Raw genomic sequence first — 17,293 nt, 5'->3', positions numbered from 1 at the left:
GGTGAGAGGAAGAACAGGTTAGGGAGGCAGGGATAAGCTGGGCTGGTTTTGGGATGCAGTGGGGGGAGGGGACAATTTGGGCTAGTTTTGGGATGCAGTGGGGGGAGGGGACGATTTGGGCTGGTTTTGGGATCCAGTGGGAGAGGGGTGATTTTGAAGCTTGTGAAGTCCACATTGATACCATTGGGCTGCAGGGTTCCCAAGCGGAATATTGAAGGTAAGTTGATGTTCCTGCAACCTTTGGGTGGCATCATTGTGGCACTGCAGGAGGCCCAGGATGGACATGTCGTCTAAGGAATGGGAGGGGGAGTTAAAACGGTTCGCGACTGGGAGGTGCAGTTGTTTATTGCGAACCGAGTGTAGGTGTTCTGTGAAGCGGTCCCCAAGCCTCTGCTTGGTTTCCCTGATGTAGAGGAGGCCACAACAGACGCAGTGGATACAGTATACTTCATTAGTGGATGTGCAGGTGAACCTCTGTTTGATGTGGAAAGTCTTCTCGGGTCCTGGTACGGGGGTGAGGGAGGAGGTGTGGGGGCAGGTGTAGCACTCCCTGCAGTTGTAGGGGAAGGTGCCGGGTGCGGTGGGGTTGGAGGGGAGTGTGGAGCGGACAAGGGAGTCATGGAGAGAGTGGTCTCTCCAGAAGGCAGACAAGGGTCGGGTTGGAAAATGTCTGGTGGTGGGGTCGGATTGCAGATGGCGTAAGTGTCGGAGGATGATACGTTGTATCTGGAGGTTGTTGGGTGGTATGTGAGGATGAGGGGAATTCTCTTTTGGCGGTTATTGCGGGGACGGGGATGAAGTGTGGGAAATGCGGGAGACACGTTCGAGCCTGAGGAACTGGTGCAACTTCCCTTTCTAAGCCAATTCTTGGTCCACTCAGCCACTTCTGGTGTCATTTAAAAGTTAAGCCCATGTCACTCATCTTTTGCATTGCAATGTGGAACATTGAATGGGAAACTCCCTGGTTTCTAAGAGATAGTAGGAACTGCCGATGCTGGAGAATCTGGGATAACAAGGTGTAGAGCTGGATGAACACAGCAGGCCAAGCAGCATCAGAGGAGCAGGAAAGCTGACATTTCAGGTCAAACCCTTCTTCAGAGGGGGTCTTCTTTTTCTGAAGAAGGGCCTAGGCCTGAAATGTCAGCCTTCCTGCTCCTCTGATGCTGCCTGGCCTGCTGTGTTCATCCAGCTCTACACCTTGTTATCTCCCTGGTTTCTAACTTAGGTTCACATGGGAAGAAACCATCAAACCTTTTAGCAGGTACAAGTGATAGTGGGATGAAGAAAGTGGGAATAACATATGAATTATCCCAAAGCAAGACTCCATCCAACTCTGGATCTTTCACTGCTGTTCTCTCAGTATTCATTCCGTCTTGATGTTAATCTCTCTCTTTGAGGTACCCCACGTGAGCTGCCATTATATTTCAACATATTGGAAATCAAAAGCCTTCAACAACATATCCACTGAGAGTTGGAAATCCTATGTTTAGGCAGACCGTCAATGGAAACCTCCATTGCTGGTCTCTCTGTGCTTCCAGAAACATCACAGTGCATCAGGGACCCTGGACATGTCAGAACCACTTCTCTCTAATGTAGCTCTATAACTTATGGCTATTAAAAAATGCATATAGACATTCAGCATTCGAAACTAGTGTTATGTGCACAACTAGAATAGTTGATTTCTACTCCTACATTTAAACATGGGGTTGTGGATGTTAATTGGGTCCCAAGCCAGATGGTGGTGTCTGAAACTAGGACACAAATCCATTTATTGAAAGTTGGTTTACTTGACAGAATGTAGCACTACAAGTGCCTTCCGCTTACCAACCAACGCAGTATCCCAGCGGTGTCTCATTGATCGTTTCAGATATCCTTTTGAGTCCTGTCTATTTACTCAGAGCATTACCCTGCTCCTCAGGTCTGTGACATTACCACTTCGCCAACACCTTCCCGAAAAAGGGGAGTGATGATCAGACCTGATCGTGTCAATTCTGAGAATGTTTCTACCCAGTTTCAAGCCTGAGAACATTCGTGTGTGAAGTAAACATAATAACCAGAAACGCGATCAGTCTCTCTGAACCCGTGCTTAAAGAGACTTAGTCAATCGATGTCCTTCACTTGTGTCTTTTTTTAAAATGATTCATTCACAGGATGAGGGAGTCATTGGCTAAAGCAGCATTTTTTTCCCGTCTCTCAGTACCCAGAGGGCAGTTAAGCTTCAACCACATTGCTGTGGGTCTGATTCACACGTCGGCCAGACCAGGTAAGGATACAGTCATAGTTATACAGCATGGAAACAAACGCTTCGGTCCAACTCATTCATGCTGACCAGGTACCCCATTTGCCACCATTTGGTCCACGTCCCTTTAAACCCTTTCTATTCACGTACCCGTCCAAATGCCTTTTAAATGTTGTAATTGTACCAGCCTCCACCAACTCCTCTGGCAGCTCATTCCATACACGCACCACCCTCTGCGTGAAAAAGTTGCCTCCTCAGGTCCCCTATTAAATCTTCTCGCCTCACTTGAATCCTATACCCTCTAGTTTTGGACTCCTCCATCCTTGGGAAAAGACCTTGACTATTCACCTTATCTATGCCCCGAATGATTTTATAAACCTTATAAGCTCATCCATCTGCCTCCAATTCCAGGGAAAAAGTCCCAGCCTATCCAGCCTCTGCTTATAACGCAAACCCTCCAGTCCCAGCAGCACTCTTCTCTGCACCTTTTCAAGTTTAACAACATCCTTCCTGTGGCAAGGTGACCAGACTTGTATGCAGTTTTCCAAAGGTGGCCTCACAGATGTGTTGTACAGCTGCAACATGATGTCCCAACTCCTGTACTCAATTCTCTGACCGATGCAGGCAAGTGTGCCAAATGCCTTCTTCACCACCCTGTCTACCTGTGAAATTGCTTTCAAGGAACTATGTACCTGCACCCCTAGATCTCTCTGTCTGAGAACACTCCCTAGGTCCCTACTGAAATAATGCCACAGAGGCAGGAATTCCATCACCAAGTCACCCTTTATTTCTCTGTGGAAAGTACACTCAGAGCCGGCTCTCAAAGTGAACAGAACCTCTGACGCTCCTGTTTATATCTGTCAGCCTGGGCTCCCTGATTGGACCAGCTTAACAGTCTCAATCAGGGAACTCATATTCTATGAGGTCCATCTGGCTGACCTCATTACAATCACGACACATTAACTGTGTAAGTTCTGCCCTAGCTTGTCTTACCAAAATGCAACATCTTGCATGTATCTAAATTAAACTCCATCTGCCACTTTTTCCCCTCAGAAAAGAATATTACAGGGGTTCTTTTCCCCACCAATTGGCAATAGTGTCATGGTCATCATCGTCTCTTAATGCACATTTAAAAAAAAATTGAACTCAAATTCCACCATCTGGAATGGTGAGATTCAAACCCAGGGGTCTGGGACATTACCCGGGTCCCCGGATCATGCCACCAGGTCATCATCTTGTCATAACCATTGTCTTTCCATACCATTAATAATAGAAATCAATTATTATCACTGGAACCCCATTTGAGGAGAATGGTCTCTGTGTGCACTTGCATCTGCTCGTGTCCTGGTTCTGTGTTGCTGGTAAACACAGGGGAGAATTTCACGTTGATTGACCTGGTAGGAAGCCAATTGGATCACGGGGAATGGAAGTTTTACCCCATTGTCAAATTTATTCTCTGCTGAAGCCCAAATAATAAAACTATCTGGATCTTCAATAGCTGGTGCTTCGGAAAAGCCATGTTACTTTAAGCAGGGTTCTGAAGACATTGACTCGGGCAAATTCACTTCGGACGATACCTGTTAGCAGTGCAAGACCCATTTGCATTGGCAACCAGTAAGCAGTGGCACAGGTCTTGAGCAAAATAAGAGCAGATCACATTTGGCACCCAAAGCTGGGGCACTGCCAGACACACCTTCCGGGCTGATTGAGGCATCAGTGAGCCACTTCAGGGCACCTTCTATGATATCGAAGAAGTTACATCCAGACTGGGTGCCAGTAAGATTCACAAGCGCTGAGCCACATTGAGGAAGTGCTGACTCAGCAAAAGATTCGCAAACCCAATTTTGTAAAATTCTGAAAACATAAGATGAACGAAATCGCAGCAAACGGAGGTCACTTCTGCTAACATCAATCAAAAGACAAGAGTCAGAGTTTCATACACAGTTATGTGAAAGACCTGGAATCTCAAAAATGTGTGCATCTTACAGAAATTGCTGATTGATACATTAATATTCTTGAGCCGACATAATGAGTACATTCTGTCAGGACTTGCAGGCTGCTCCCTTCAGGCATTGTCAGGGGGTCAGTGAATTTTAAAAAGCCAAACTCAAAATTTGTGCAAGCAGCCAACACTTTGCCTTTACTGGTCAGAGCACTGAGTACAGGAGTTGGGATATCATTTTGTGGCTGCACTGAACAATGCTGAGGCCACTTTTGGAATACTGTGTGCAATTCTGGTCTCCCTGCTGTAGGAAGAATGTTGTGAAACTTGAAAGGGTTTGGAAAAGATTTACAAGGATGTTGCCAGGGTTGGAGGGTTTGAGCTATAAGGAGAGGCTGAATAGGCTGGGGCTATTTTCCCTGGAGTGTTGGAGGCTGAGGAGTGACCTTACAGAGGTTTATAAAATCATGAGGGGCATGGGTAGGGTGAATAGCCAAGGTCTTTCCCCCAGGGTTGGGGATTTCAGAGGGCATAGGTTTAAGGTGAGAGGGGAAAGATTTAAAAGGGATCTAAGGAGTAACATTTTCACACAGAGGATGGTGAGTGTATGGAATGAGCTGCCAGAGGAAGTGGTGGAGGCTAGTACAATTACAACATTTAAAAGGCATCTGGATGGGTATATGAATAGGAAGGGTTTAGAGGGATATGGGCCAAATGCTGGCAAATGGCATGAGATTAATTTAAGATATCTGGTCGGCATGGATGTGTTGGACTGAAGGGTCTGTATCTGTGCTCTCTAACTCTGACTCTATAATAATGCCAAAAAGACAGCCATTTGCAGAGCAGAGAGCTCAGAGGCCCTCTCACAAATTGAAGGTCAATCTCTCAAGAAATAGTGAGTGAATAGTCCTTAAAAGACCCTCGGTAAGGGTTTTGGGGGAAGTGACTGTGTGGGGTGGGGACAAAACATGTTGCAGCCTTTCCAAAGACCATTTCAGGTTAAAAAAAAAACTGGGTGGCAGGTACTGCCCGGTAAAAGGGATCGATGGGGAAAATGATGGGTTGGCATCATACCCTTTTCAGCAGGTGGCAGTGTGGAAGAAATGGGCGTGAGATGGGTTGCTTCATTAGGACCCCTGATGATTGTATGTTTCATACTGTCTTTAACTTTTGTAGTGAGCCACAGATGGTGCTTCCTTCCCTTATAATTTTTCTTCCTTGTTAGAATGTATATGTTCTGAAATATCTCCTTAAATGTCCCACCAAGCTATCTTACATAACATAAAACATCTTACCTTAACATAATTCACCAGTTCACTTCAGCTGACTCTGTTTTCATGTTTTCACAACTGGTCTTGTTTCAGTTTAAAATACCAGCCCCCTGGATCCAGTCGTTTTATCCAACGAACTGAATGTAAAATTCAATCATATTATGATCACTGCTCCCTAAGGCACCTTCACCATTAAATCAAGAATTAATCTCGTTGCATAATACCTGGTCTAGTATTGCTCATATAGCCTGCTCTCTGCTTGGCTCCAGAATATTTACCCCAACAAAAAATTGAAAGTGATGACCACCACAAATTGGTTTCTTCATCCAATGCACTACAGTCTGCTCAGCACAGCCCCAGAGAGCAAATTCCTCATCTCCAAAGTTCCCAGTCTATTTTATGCCATCACAAGTAGAGCAAAGCAGATACCAAACACTGTGCCAAAGGGAATGAGAGAGGAAAATGCAGAAATCCAGTTCAAAAGCGATGGGCCGAAAAGCCGCCTCCTGTGCCGTTATGACTCTGATTCTGAGTGTTGTTGACCTTTTCCACACATTTCCTCCCAACTGGCCAAAGAGTGGCTTTGCCAAATGCCTCCTAGATACATGAGCCTCCTACGAGAAGGTGTGGTTGAGACACTACAGCACTACAGACCTTCCCAGTTCCTCTGTCCCTCTGCGACCAATCTTGTGTATGCAGTGGCACTACCACCATTGACAGGTTGGCATGAGGGGAACTGTGGGTATGACACTCATTCTGTTCACTCCATCACAATGTTTCCTCCATCAACCCAACCATGTCATCAGGGCAAAGTGGCAGTGTTGGCACTTACAGAAGGAAGGAGGGACAGAGAGTGCCACATTCACCATCAGTTGCAATGCTGTCCAATCTCTCAATCACCGTCAGTAAAATAGAGGATCTGGTCATTTCTTGCATGTGTCAGTCGCCACTCACAATGTCACCTCTGTGTCACAAGGTTCCAAATTCAAAAATCTGGGCTCAAATACAAAAATTAAGGCTGATACTTCACTATGGTACTGAGGGAATGCGAGACTCTAACAGGTGCCATCTTTCAGAATAGGAATTAAATGGACACACTTTGGGAGATGCTGAAGTTATGGAAGGAGCAATAAATGCAAGTTTGTGTCTGCCTTAGTTTGATCTATGTTGTGGAGATGCCAGTGTTGGATTGGGGTGGGCAATCACACAACATTAGGTTAACAAAGTGTGAAGCTAGATGAACACAGCAGGCCAAGCAGCATCTCAGGAGCACAAAAGCTGACGTTTCGGGCCTAGACCCTTCATCAGAGAGGGGGATGGGGAGAGGGAACTGGAATAAGTAGGGAGAGAGGGGGAGGCCGACTGAAGATGGATAGAGGAGAAGATAGGTGGAGAGGAGGGGAGGGGATAGGTCAGTCCGGGGAGGATGGACAGGTCAAGGAGGCGGGATGAGGTTGGTAGGTAGGAAATGGAGGTGCGGCTTGAGGAGGGAGGAGGGGATAGGTGAGAGGAAGAACAGGTTAGGGAGGCGGCGACGAGCTGGGCTGGTTTTGGGATGTGGTGGGGGAGGGGGAGATTTTGCAGCTTAAGTCCACATTGATAACATTCGGCTGCAGGGTTCCCAGGCGGAATATGAGTTGCTGTTCCTGCAACCTTCGGGTGGCATCGTTGTGGCACTGAGGAATGGGAGGGGGAGTTAAAATGGTTCATGACTGGGAGGTGCAGTTGTTTATTGCGAATCGAGCGGAGGTGTTCTGCAAAGCAGTCCCCAAGCCTCCACTTGATTTCCCCAATGTAGAGGTAGCCACACCGGGTACAGTGGATACAGTAAACCACATTAGCAGATGTGCAGGTGAACATTTGCTTAATATGGAATGTCATCTTGGGGCCTGGGATGGGGGTGAGGGAGGAGGTGTGGGGGCAAGTGTAGCACTTCCTGCGGTTGCAAGGGAAGGTGCCGGGTGTGGTGGGGTTGGAGGGGAGTGTGGAGCGGACAAGGGAGTCACGGAGAGAGTGGTCCCTCTGGAAGGCAGACAAGGGTGGGGATGGAAAAATGTCTTGGGTGGTGGGGTCGGATTGTAGATGGCGGAAGTGTCGGAGGGTGATGCATTGTATCCGGAGATTGGTGGGGTGGTATGTGAGGACGAGGGGGATTGTCTTAGAGCGGTTATTGCGGGGGCGGGGTGTGAGGGATGTGTTGCGGGAAATGCCGGAGACACGGTCAAGGGCGTTCTCGACCACTGCGGGGGCGGGGGGGGGGGACGGAGTTGCAGTCCTTGAAGAACGTGGACATCTGGGATGTGCGGGAGTGGAATGTCTCATCCTGGGAGCAGATGCGGCACAGGCGAAGGAATTGGGAATAGGGGATGGAATTTTTGCAGGGGGCTGGGTGGGAGGAAGTGTATTCTAGGTAGCTGTGGGAGTCGGTGGGCTTGAAGTGGACATCAGTTTCTAGCTGGTTGCCTGAGATGGAGACAGAGAGGTTCAGGAAGGTGAGGGATGTGTTGGAGATGACCCAGGTGAACTTGAGGTTGGGGTGGAAGATGTTGGTGAAGTGGATGAACTGTTCAAGCTCCTCTGAGGAGCAAGAGGTGGCGCCGATACAGTCATCAATGTAACGGAGGAAGAGGTGGGGTTTGGGGCCAGTGTAGGTGCGGAAGAGGGACTGTTCCATGTAACCTACAAAGAGGAAAGCATAGCTTGGGCCCATGCGGGTACCCATGGCCACCCACTTTGTCTGTAGGAAGTGGGAGGACTCGAAAGAGAAGTTGTTGAGGGTAAGGACGAGTTTGGCTAGGCGGATAATGGTGTCGGTGGAGGGGGACTGGTCGGGCCAGCGGGACAGGAAGAAGCAGAGGCCCTTAAGGCCATCTGCATGAGGAATGCAGGTGTATAGGGACTGGACGTCCATGGTGAAAATGAGGTGTTGGGTCCAGGGAATTGGAAGTTCTGGAGGAGGTGGAGGGCGTGGGTGGTGTCTCGGACGTAGGTGGGGAGTTCCTGGACCAAAGGGGAGAAAATGGAGTCCAGATAGGTGGAGATGAGTTCGGTGGGGCAGGAGCAGGCTGAGACAATGGGTCGACCAGGGCAGGCAGGTTTGTGGATTTTGGGAAGGAGATAGAAACGGGCCGTGCGGGGTTGGGGAACAATGAGGTTGGAGGCTGTGGGTGGAAGGTCACCTGAGGTGATGAGGTCATGGATGGTGTTGGAGATGATGGTTTGGTGCTCGGGGGTGGGGTCATGATTGAGGGGGCGGTAGGAGGTGGTGTCGGAGAGTTGGCGCCTGGCCTTGGCGATGTAGAGGTCAGTGCGCCATACTACCACTGTGCCACCCTTGTCTGCGGGTTTAATGGTGAGGTTAGGGTTGGAGTGGAGGGAGCGGAGGGCTGCCCGTTCTGCACGGGAGAGGTTGGAGTGGGTGAGAGGGGCGGAGAGGTTGAGGCGGTTAATGTCTCGACGGCAGTTGGAGATGAAGAGGTTGAGGGAAGGTAGGAGGCCTGGGGGTGGTGTCCAGGAGGAGGAATTGTGTTGGAAGCGGGCGAAGGGGTCAGTGGAGGGAGGGTTAGGTTCCCGGTTGAAGAAGTAGGCATGGAGGTGAAGGCGGCGGAAAAACTGCTCTATGTCCCATTATCTTTGAACACAACATTAGGTTATAGTCCAACAGGTTTATTTGAAAGCACAAGCTTCTGGAGCTTGCTCCTTCTTCAAGTGTTAGTGAGAGAGGCAGTATCAGACACCGAATTTATAAGTAAAAGGTCAAAGGGTCACACCACTGAGGAGGATGTACTAAACAAACCTAAGATGCTGTTAAATCTTTAGTCAGTTAGAAGGTGTTAATTGATTAATATATATATGTAAATCCCCAAACTGCTTTGGAGTCACTGTCCTGCGAGAACTAAAGGCTTTATCAGTGTAAAGAACAGGTGACATTTTAGTTCAGACAATGCATGTTAGGTGCGAGGCTTTGTTTCGAATCTGTTTGTGTTTTGGTTTGGAGTCAGGCTGGTTTCATTTGTAAAGTAGGAATTTATAAAATGTCACGTTGACTGATTGTCTATAAATTGCGTGCTTTTTAAACAAAATACAATGTATCTACATGTGTGCGCGCACATGCACGTGTGTGTGTGTGTGTGTGTGTGTATGTGTGTGTGTGTGTGACCTGTGTTGCAACGTGAACCCAAGTTCCCGGTTGAGGCTGTCCTCATGGGTACTGAACTTGGCTCTCAGCCTCTGCTTGGCGACTCTGCATTGCTGTGTATCCTGAAGTCCACCGTGGAGGACGTTTACCCAAAGGTCAAAGGCCAAATGTCCTTGACCACTGAAGTGTTCCCCCACTGGGAGGGAGCATTCCTGTTTGGCCATTCATCTGTTGTCATAGCATCTGCATGGTCTCACCCACATACCATGCCTCAGGACATCCTTGCCTGCAGTGTATGAGATAGACAACGTTGACTGAGTCACATGAGTACCTGCCATGCACGTGGTGGGTGGTGTTTCCATGTGTGACGGTAGTGCCCATGTCGAAGATCTGACATGTCTTGCAGAGGTTACCATGACAGGGTTGGGTGGTGTTGTGGTTGATGTTGTCCTGAAGGCTGGGTAGTTTACTGTGAACAACGGTCTGTTTCAGGTTTGGTGGTTGTTTGAAGGCGAGGAGTTGAAGCAAAGGAAAGATTTTGGTGAGGTGCTCATCGTCATTGATAACGTGTTGGGGGCTGCAGAGAACATGGTGTTGTTTCTCCGCTCCCAGGAAGTACTAGACAGTAAAGGGTACCCTATCAGAAGTATCTCGTATCTGTCTTTGCAGGAGGTCATTGTGGTTTTTCGCTGTGGCATGTTGGAACTGGCGATTGATGAGTTGAGCACTGTATCCTGTTCCTATGAGGGCATCCCTCAACATGTTCTAGTGTCTGTCTCGTGCCTCCTCATCCAAGCAGATCCTGTGTATGTGTAGGGCCAGTCTGTAGGGGATGACTGTTTTAATGTGTTTCGGGTGGAAGCTAGAGAAGTGCAGTATCATGCGGTTATCTGTGGGCTTGTGGTAGAGTGAGGTACTGAGGTGACTGTCCCTGATGGAGATGCAAGCATTCAAAAATGAGACGGATTCTAAAGTGTAGTCCATGGTAAGTCTGATTGTGGGATGAAATTTGTGGATATTGATTTGGGGTAGCAAGGTGGCTCAGTGGTTAGCACTGCAGCCTCACAGTGCCAGGGACCCGGGTTCGATCCCAGCCTCGGGCAACTGTCTGTGTGGAGTTTGCACATTCTCCCTGTGTCTGCGTGGGTTTCCTCCCACAGTCCAAGGATGAACAGGCTAGATGGATTGGCCATGCTAAATTGCCCGTGGTGTTCAGGGGTGTGTGGGTTATGGGGGATGGGTCTGGGTGGGATGCTTCAAGGGGCAGTGTGGACTTGTTGGGCCGAAGGGCCTGTTTCCACACTGTAGGGAACCTAATCTAATCATATCACTATGTAGTTGTTTCAGTAATTCCTCGCCATGAGTCCAACGGAAGAAAATGTCATCAATGTATCTGGTGTATAATGTTGGTCGGAAGTCCTGTGCAGCAAAGTAGTCTTGTTTGACCTTGTGCACGAAAATGTTGGCACATTGGAGCGTGAATCGGGACCCCATGGCTGCTCCATGTGTCTGGATGAAGAACCAGACGTTGTGGTTGAGGACGAAGTGGATGAGTTGGAGAATGGCGTTGGGAAATTGGCAGTTGGTGGCATTGAGTACTGAGGCTGTTGTGGCAATGCCGTCATCTTGGGGATGCTGGTGTAAAGTGCTGAGACGTCCATTGTGACGAGGAATGTTCCTGGTTCAAGTGGGTCCATTTGTGAGTGCTGCGACGGCAAAGTCTCTCAGCATAATCAGTGTTGTAGGTCGACTTGAGTGGGTTCGTGATCTGCAGTCTTTTTGGGATCTTTGGTGGTTTCTTGCATTGCTGTAGAAACTTGGTGTCTGTGTTGACGTGCGTGATCTACTTGAAGATCCTCTCTACTTTGAGTTAGCACCACGGTACCACCATGGGAAAATCCATCGACAACTTATCTCAGCTCACCCTTCAAATGGAAAGGATCATCAACAGTGCTATCATGTAGCACCTACACAGAAAGAACCTCAGCAATAAGGGAGGCCCGGAGCCCACTCGTGGCGCCAGGTTCAATCCCAGCCTCAGGCGACTGCCTGTGTGGAGTTTCCACTTTCTCCCCGTGTCTGCATGGGTTTCCTCCAGGTGCTCCAGTTTCCTCTCACAGTCCAAAGATGTGCAGGTTAGGGTGGATTGGCCGTGCTAAATTGTTTTCAGAGATGAGCAGGTTAGGGTGGATTGTCCCATAGTGTCCACGGATGTGCAGGTTAGGGTGGATTGGCCATGGGAAATTGTCCCATAGTGCCCAGGGATGTGCTGGTTAGGGTGGATTGGCTGTGGGAAATTGTCCCATAGTGTTCAGGGATGTGCTGGTGGTGTGGATTAGTGGTGGTAAATGCTGGGTTATGGAAATACGGTGGGAGTCTGGGTGGGATGCTGTTTGGGCCTAATGGCCACTTTAAACACTGTAGGGATCGTATGATTCTGTCTATGAATCTGTTCAGTGATGCCCAGTATGAGTTCCGCCAGAGCCAGTCAACTCTTGACCTCATTACAGCCTTGTTGAAATGAGGTGAGAGTGACAGCCCTTGAATTCAATGCTGCATTTGACTGAGTGTGGCATCAAGGAGCCCTCACAAAACTGGAATCAATGGGCATCAGGGGGCAAAATCTCCACTGGTTGGAGTCATACTTGGTGTAAAGATAGATTTCGTGGTTGTCAGAGTTCCTCAGGGTAATGTCCTGGGCCCAACCATCTTCAGCTGCTTCATCAATGACCTTCCCTCCATCATAAGGTCAGAAGTGGGGATGGTCGCTGATGATTGCACAATGTTCAGCACCATTCGTGACTCCTCAGGTACTGAAGCAGTCCGTGTTAACATGCAACAAGATCTAAACAATATCCAGGCTTGGGATAATAAATGCCAAGTAACATTTGTGCCACACAAATGCCAGGCTATGACCATCTCCAATAAGAGACAATCTAACCACCAGCCCTTGACATTCAATGGGTTACTATCACTGAATCCCCCACTATCAACATCCTGGGGTTTATCATTGATCACGAAGTCACTGGACTCACCACGTAAACACAGTGACTACAAGAGCAGGTCAGAGGTTAGGAGCACTCAAGCGAGTAACTCACCCCCTGACTCCCCAAAGCCTGTCCACCATCTCCAAGGCACAAGTCAGGAGTGGGATGGAATACTCCCCACTTGCCTGGATGGGTGCAGGCCCAACCACACCCAAGAAGCTTGACCCACCATACTGGACAAAGCAGCCCCTGCTTGATTGGTACCACATCCACAAGTATCCACTCCCTCCACCACCGACACTCAGTAGCAGCAGTGTGTACTATCCACAAGATGCTCTGCAGAAATTCAACAAAGATCCTCAGACAGCACCTTCCAAACCCACGCCCACTTCCATCTAGAAGGAGAAGGGCAGCAGACACGTGGGAACACTCCCCCCACCACTTCAGGTTCCCCTTTAAGCCACTGACTGTCCTGATTTGGAAACAGATCGCTGTTCCTTCAATGTCACTGAGTTAAAAGTCTGGATTCCCTCTCTAAGGGTCAACCTACAGAACATGGACTGCGGCAGTTCAAGAAGGCAGCTCACCACCGCCAATTAGGAATTGGAAATAAATGCTAGCCCAGCCAGCAATGCCCACATCCCAAAAGTGAATAAATAAAAACAGACTTCAGACCGCAGCTCTTTTATGGTTAGGAAGGTTTTGCTCTCAAGCCCCAATCTCTGCCTAACTAGCAGCCTGAGTCTGATTCTATGTCAGGGATTTGGCTGTGCCTTACAAGCTCATAAAATGATATGAATTGGGGGCAGGAGCAGGCCGTGCCATTCCCCCATGCCTGCTCTGCCATTTAACAAGATCCTGAACCAATACCTGCCTTCCTACGAAGATTGAGAGGTGATCTCATTGAAACATAGAAGATTCTTAAGGTCCTTGATGGGGTCAGTGCTGAGATAATGTTTCACCTCATGGGAAAGTCTAGGCCCCGCGGGCATAATCTCAGAATAGAGAGACACCAATGTAAGACCGGGATGAGGAGGAATTTCCTCTCGCTGAGGGTTTGTTGAAGTTTTTGGAACTCCTTGCCACAGAGGTGCAAGTCCTTGTGTATATTTTAAGCTGAGATAGATAGATTCTTGATCAGTCGGGTGAATCAAGGATTACGGGAAAGGACAGAAAAGATGGAGCAGGCTTGGGGACCAAACAGCCAGTTCCTGTTTCTTAGAAGTCTTATGCACAAATAAAATAAAGAGCTCTCTCAATTCGGATGGACTAATTGTCCCAACATTTAACATTCAGTTTAAATCAATTGATATCATTAGAGCATCACAAGTGGTTCATAGTATGTTCTTTATACATTTTTTTTCTTTATAATGTGAATTGGTGACATCTAGCTGCCACAACATGGCAGAAACTTGCATAATAGACTGGATACCCCAAAACATACACAGTAACCTCCACTGTATGCAGCTTCTACGACACTTGGATCAAATAGGCGGTACCTGTTTCACCCCAGACAGGAAGGTAGTCATCCTGCTGAATATCCAGCATCAGTTCCAGGCCATTCCCAGTTCCTCCTTTCATTGTTGTCAGGATTGGTTGGTCTTTAGTCTGCCCAGAGTTAAAAGTGTAGCACTTGCCATACCTCGTGAACACCTACAGGAAACAAAATAGCCCGCATTAGATATTGGAATGGCAAACGGCTTACAAAATGCTATGCCGAAGTGTACACAGTTGCACTTCTGAAATGGGTGCAACACATAACAGCTTCTACCATAATGATGCTTGGAATGCCCCTCTGTCAGAATTGAAGATGTAGTGACAGAATCTTTGGGTGGTATGACAACCTGAAGGGCTACTTCAAAATATAGGGAGCTAATTCTAACAAATCACACATAAACACTGCCTTTGAAGCTCTGCCTATGAAAATTAACAGGCAGAAAATCACATGGACAGACATTCACTTTCCTGTAATGTACTTGCAGTGATCACTGGATTTACCCTAATATTCCTCGGTCCAATGATCTTAAGTGAGCTGGACTAAATTTACTTCAAGCCATAAATGTAGTTGTGATCAAAATATGTAACTGGCCTTGTGGAGAACAGCTTTATGTTGCTCGGTGACTCATAGTGACTGGCTGTTATCAATAATGCTGCCCTGTATTCACCTTTGCTGGCTGATACCAATATCAACAACTTGCATTTATACAGTGTCTTTCACGTAGTAAAAATTCCCCACATGCTTTGCAGGAGCAACAGTCAAACAAAACTTGACACGTAAAGAGATAAAAGGCAAAGGGCTGACTGGCGGTGGTTGCACCACAGCTCAGGCAGAGGTTCAGGAGGAGAATTCACATTATGGGATTTGCCAATAGTTGCCCAAATCTTGCTCCAAAACGCAGGTTAGAAGGAGGCAACGAAAGCGGGGAGAGAAAGAGGGGAACGGTTTTGAGAGAGAATTCCAAAGCTGAAATTCGAGACGGCTGAAGACTCAGTTATAGAAAGAGTGATTAAAATCAGGGATGCAAAGAGGCCAAAGCTGGAGAAGGCCTGGTATCTGAGAGGGTTGTGGGTCTGGAGGAGGTTACAGAGACAGGGAGGAGGTGAGGGGATTGGAAAACAATGATGATCCTTTTAAAATTGAGGTATTGTTGTCGTGCAGTCATTTTGAGCTTCCTGTCAAAAGGGACAGACACTCAAACCCTTGCAATTATTCTGAATCAACTTTCCAAACACATCGTAACACACTACTTGAACAGGCAGGGCTCAAACCCGGGTGTTCTGCCCCCTAGAGGCAGGGACACGACCATTGCACCACTAGAAACCCTTGTAGATTGGTGTGGACAGCCAAAACTCAGGCAAAATTCATTGAAAACTCACTCATTTCGCAAGATAAGTGGATCATTGAGAGAGGCAGTTCTTGCGTGAGCACATTAAATCTGATGTACGCAAGATCGCTACCAGTCACTGCAGCTAGGGAAAAAAAGGTACAAGATGAAATGCAATTATCAAAAGAGAAATGAACTTGCAAAACCTGGGTGCCCTTTCTGCATTCTAGCAGTCAGTCATGCCCCAGCAGTTCATGAAAAATTATTTGACTTCATGATAAGTGAAACCAAGCTTCAGACCTCATCCCAGACTATTATCAGACAAAGACACTTAAAAAGGAGATTGACAGCACTTATGATATTAATGCTGGGCTGCCTCTATTGGCAGCAGTGCACGGAATGAGCATTCATGTTAATCCATCTCAAACACTTATTATCCATTGGTTTAAAAGCAGGCCTTAAAGTGGCAGTGCTCTGATGGCTCAGGCTCGAAAGACGCTGTGGTCTCTAGGCAAACACACACACACAAGGTACTGCTTGCTTGAGTGGTTTAGGAACATTTTTGTCTCACCCAGTATCACAAAAATGGAAACTGATTTGACCCATTAAAATCTGCGCTGAATGAAAGCTAAATAGAGAGGAACCAAGGCGCCTTTACAACTTCTGCTGCCAACTTTTGGCTACACCGCTAGCTCTGCACGGCTTTGAGCATCAGGAGGACAGAGCTTTGGACAGGTATATTTAAGACGTGCACACACTGTGCTGCAAATCAGTGGAATGCAGGCAAAATATTTTAACTTGTACACTTTTAACTCATTTGATCTTGGCATGGGTTAGTCTTGACATCAAAATCAACTGCTTCAGATCTTGAGAAAATGCCTGACTGCTTTGCGCTAAGTGTCAATATGATTAACCTGCCTTTTCCTCCCCAGAATTGACTTCTTCCTTTCTGGAGGTATTGTGATATCATGATGACATTAGTACTGACAGCGCCTGGGTTCAATTCCACCCTCGGGTAATTGTCTGTATGAAGTTTGCACGTACTCCCCATGTCTGCATGGGTTTCCTCCGGGTGCTCCGGTTTCCTCCCACAGTCCAAAGATGTGCAGGCTAGGTGGATTGGCCATGCTAAATTGCCCCATAGTGCCCAGGGATATGCAGGCCAGGTGGGTTAGCCATGGGAAATGCAGGGTTGCAGGGATAGGGCAGCGTGGTGGGTCTGCGTGGCATGTCCTTCAGAAGGTCAGTGTGGACTCATTGGACCAAATGGCCTGCTTCCGCACTGTAGGGATTCTATGATTTTCTGATTGTAAGACTGTGTAGTACCCAGTACAATAATATCCTTTTGGGAAGGCAATCTGCTGTCCTTATCTGCTGACTCCAGACCCACAGCAATATTGACCCTTAAGTGCCCTCTAAAATGGTTTGGCAATCTGCTCCATTGTATTCAAGACAGTGGCCATCCACATCCTTATGCATGATTATGGATGGGCAATAACTTGTCAGTGATGCCTACATCTCATGAATGAGTGAAACAATTGCTGACCATATCTCAAGATTATATATTTTCACTTTTCAAGTTCCCATGTGCTGATCCCTCGTAGGGAAAAGAGATCTGTGCTTCCAAACCTCGCGACAAGCTGCACTTGTGTGCACAAAGAGAGCTAGAAATTAGTGCCTAACGGAACTTCCCAAAAAGTAAGGTGTCGATTTTTGACTTTCCCGACACATACTTGCTGAGATCTATCAGCTCGCCAACACATTGTTTGGCGAGACCACATGCTGCCATATCCAGGTGTGAAAATTGTGCGAATAATTCTGTGAGGGTTGTTAAATGCAGGAAACACAGCGACCAACTGAGCACAGTCAAGACAACAAAATGTGAGGCTGG

General features: G+C 47.6%; 1 protein-coding gene across 5 annotated transcripts in view; it reads right to left on the bottom strand.

Annotated features, from left to right (window-relative positions):
* Nucleotides 1-17,293, bottom strand: part of asic1b (acid-sensing (proton-gated) ion channel 1b) — a 743,124-nt gene that overhangs the window by 86,612 nt on the left and 639,219 nt on the right. For all 5 annotated transcript variants that reach the window (XM_048523587.2, XM_059643391.1, XM_048523585.2 and 2 more), the window contains exon 2: nt 14,077-14,230. In XM_048523587.2, coding sequence (XP_048379544.1) covers nt 14,077-14,230 — 154 coding nt within the window. The remainder of the gene's footprint in view (nt 1-14,076; nt 14,231-17,293) is intronic.

The sequence above is a fragment of the Stegostoma tigrinum genome, chromosome X (assembly GCF_030684315.1).
Source record: "Stegostoma tigrinum isolate sSteTig4 chromosome X, sSteTig4.hap1, whole genome shotgun sequence".
NCBI lineage: Eukaryota > Metazoa > Chordata > Chondrichthyes > Orectolobiformes > Stegostomatidae > Stegostoma > Stegostoma tigrinum.
Note: the sequence above shows the minus strand (reverse complement) of the source record. Positions and strands in the feature narration are given on the sequence as shown.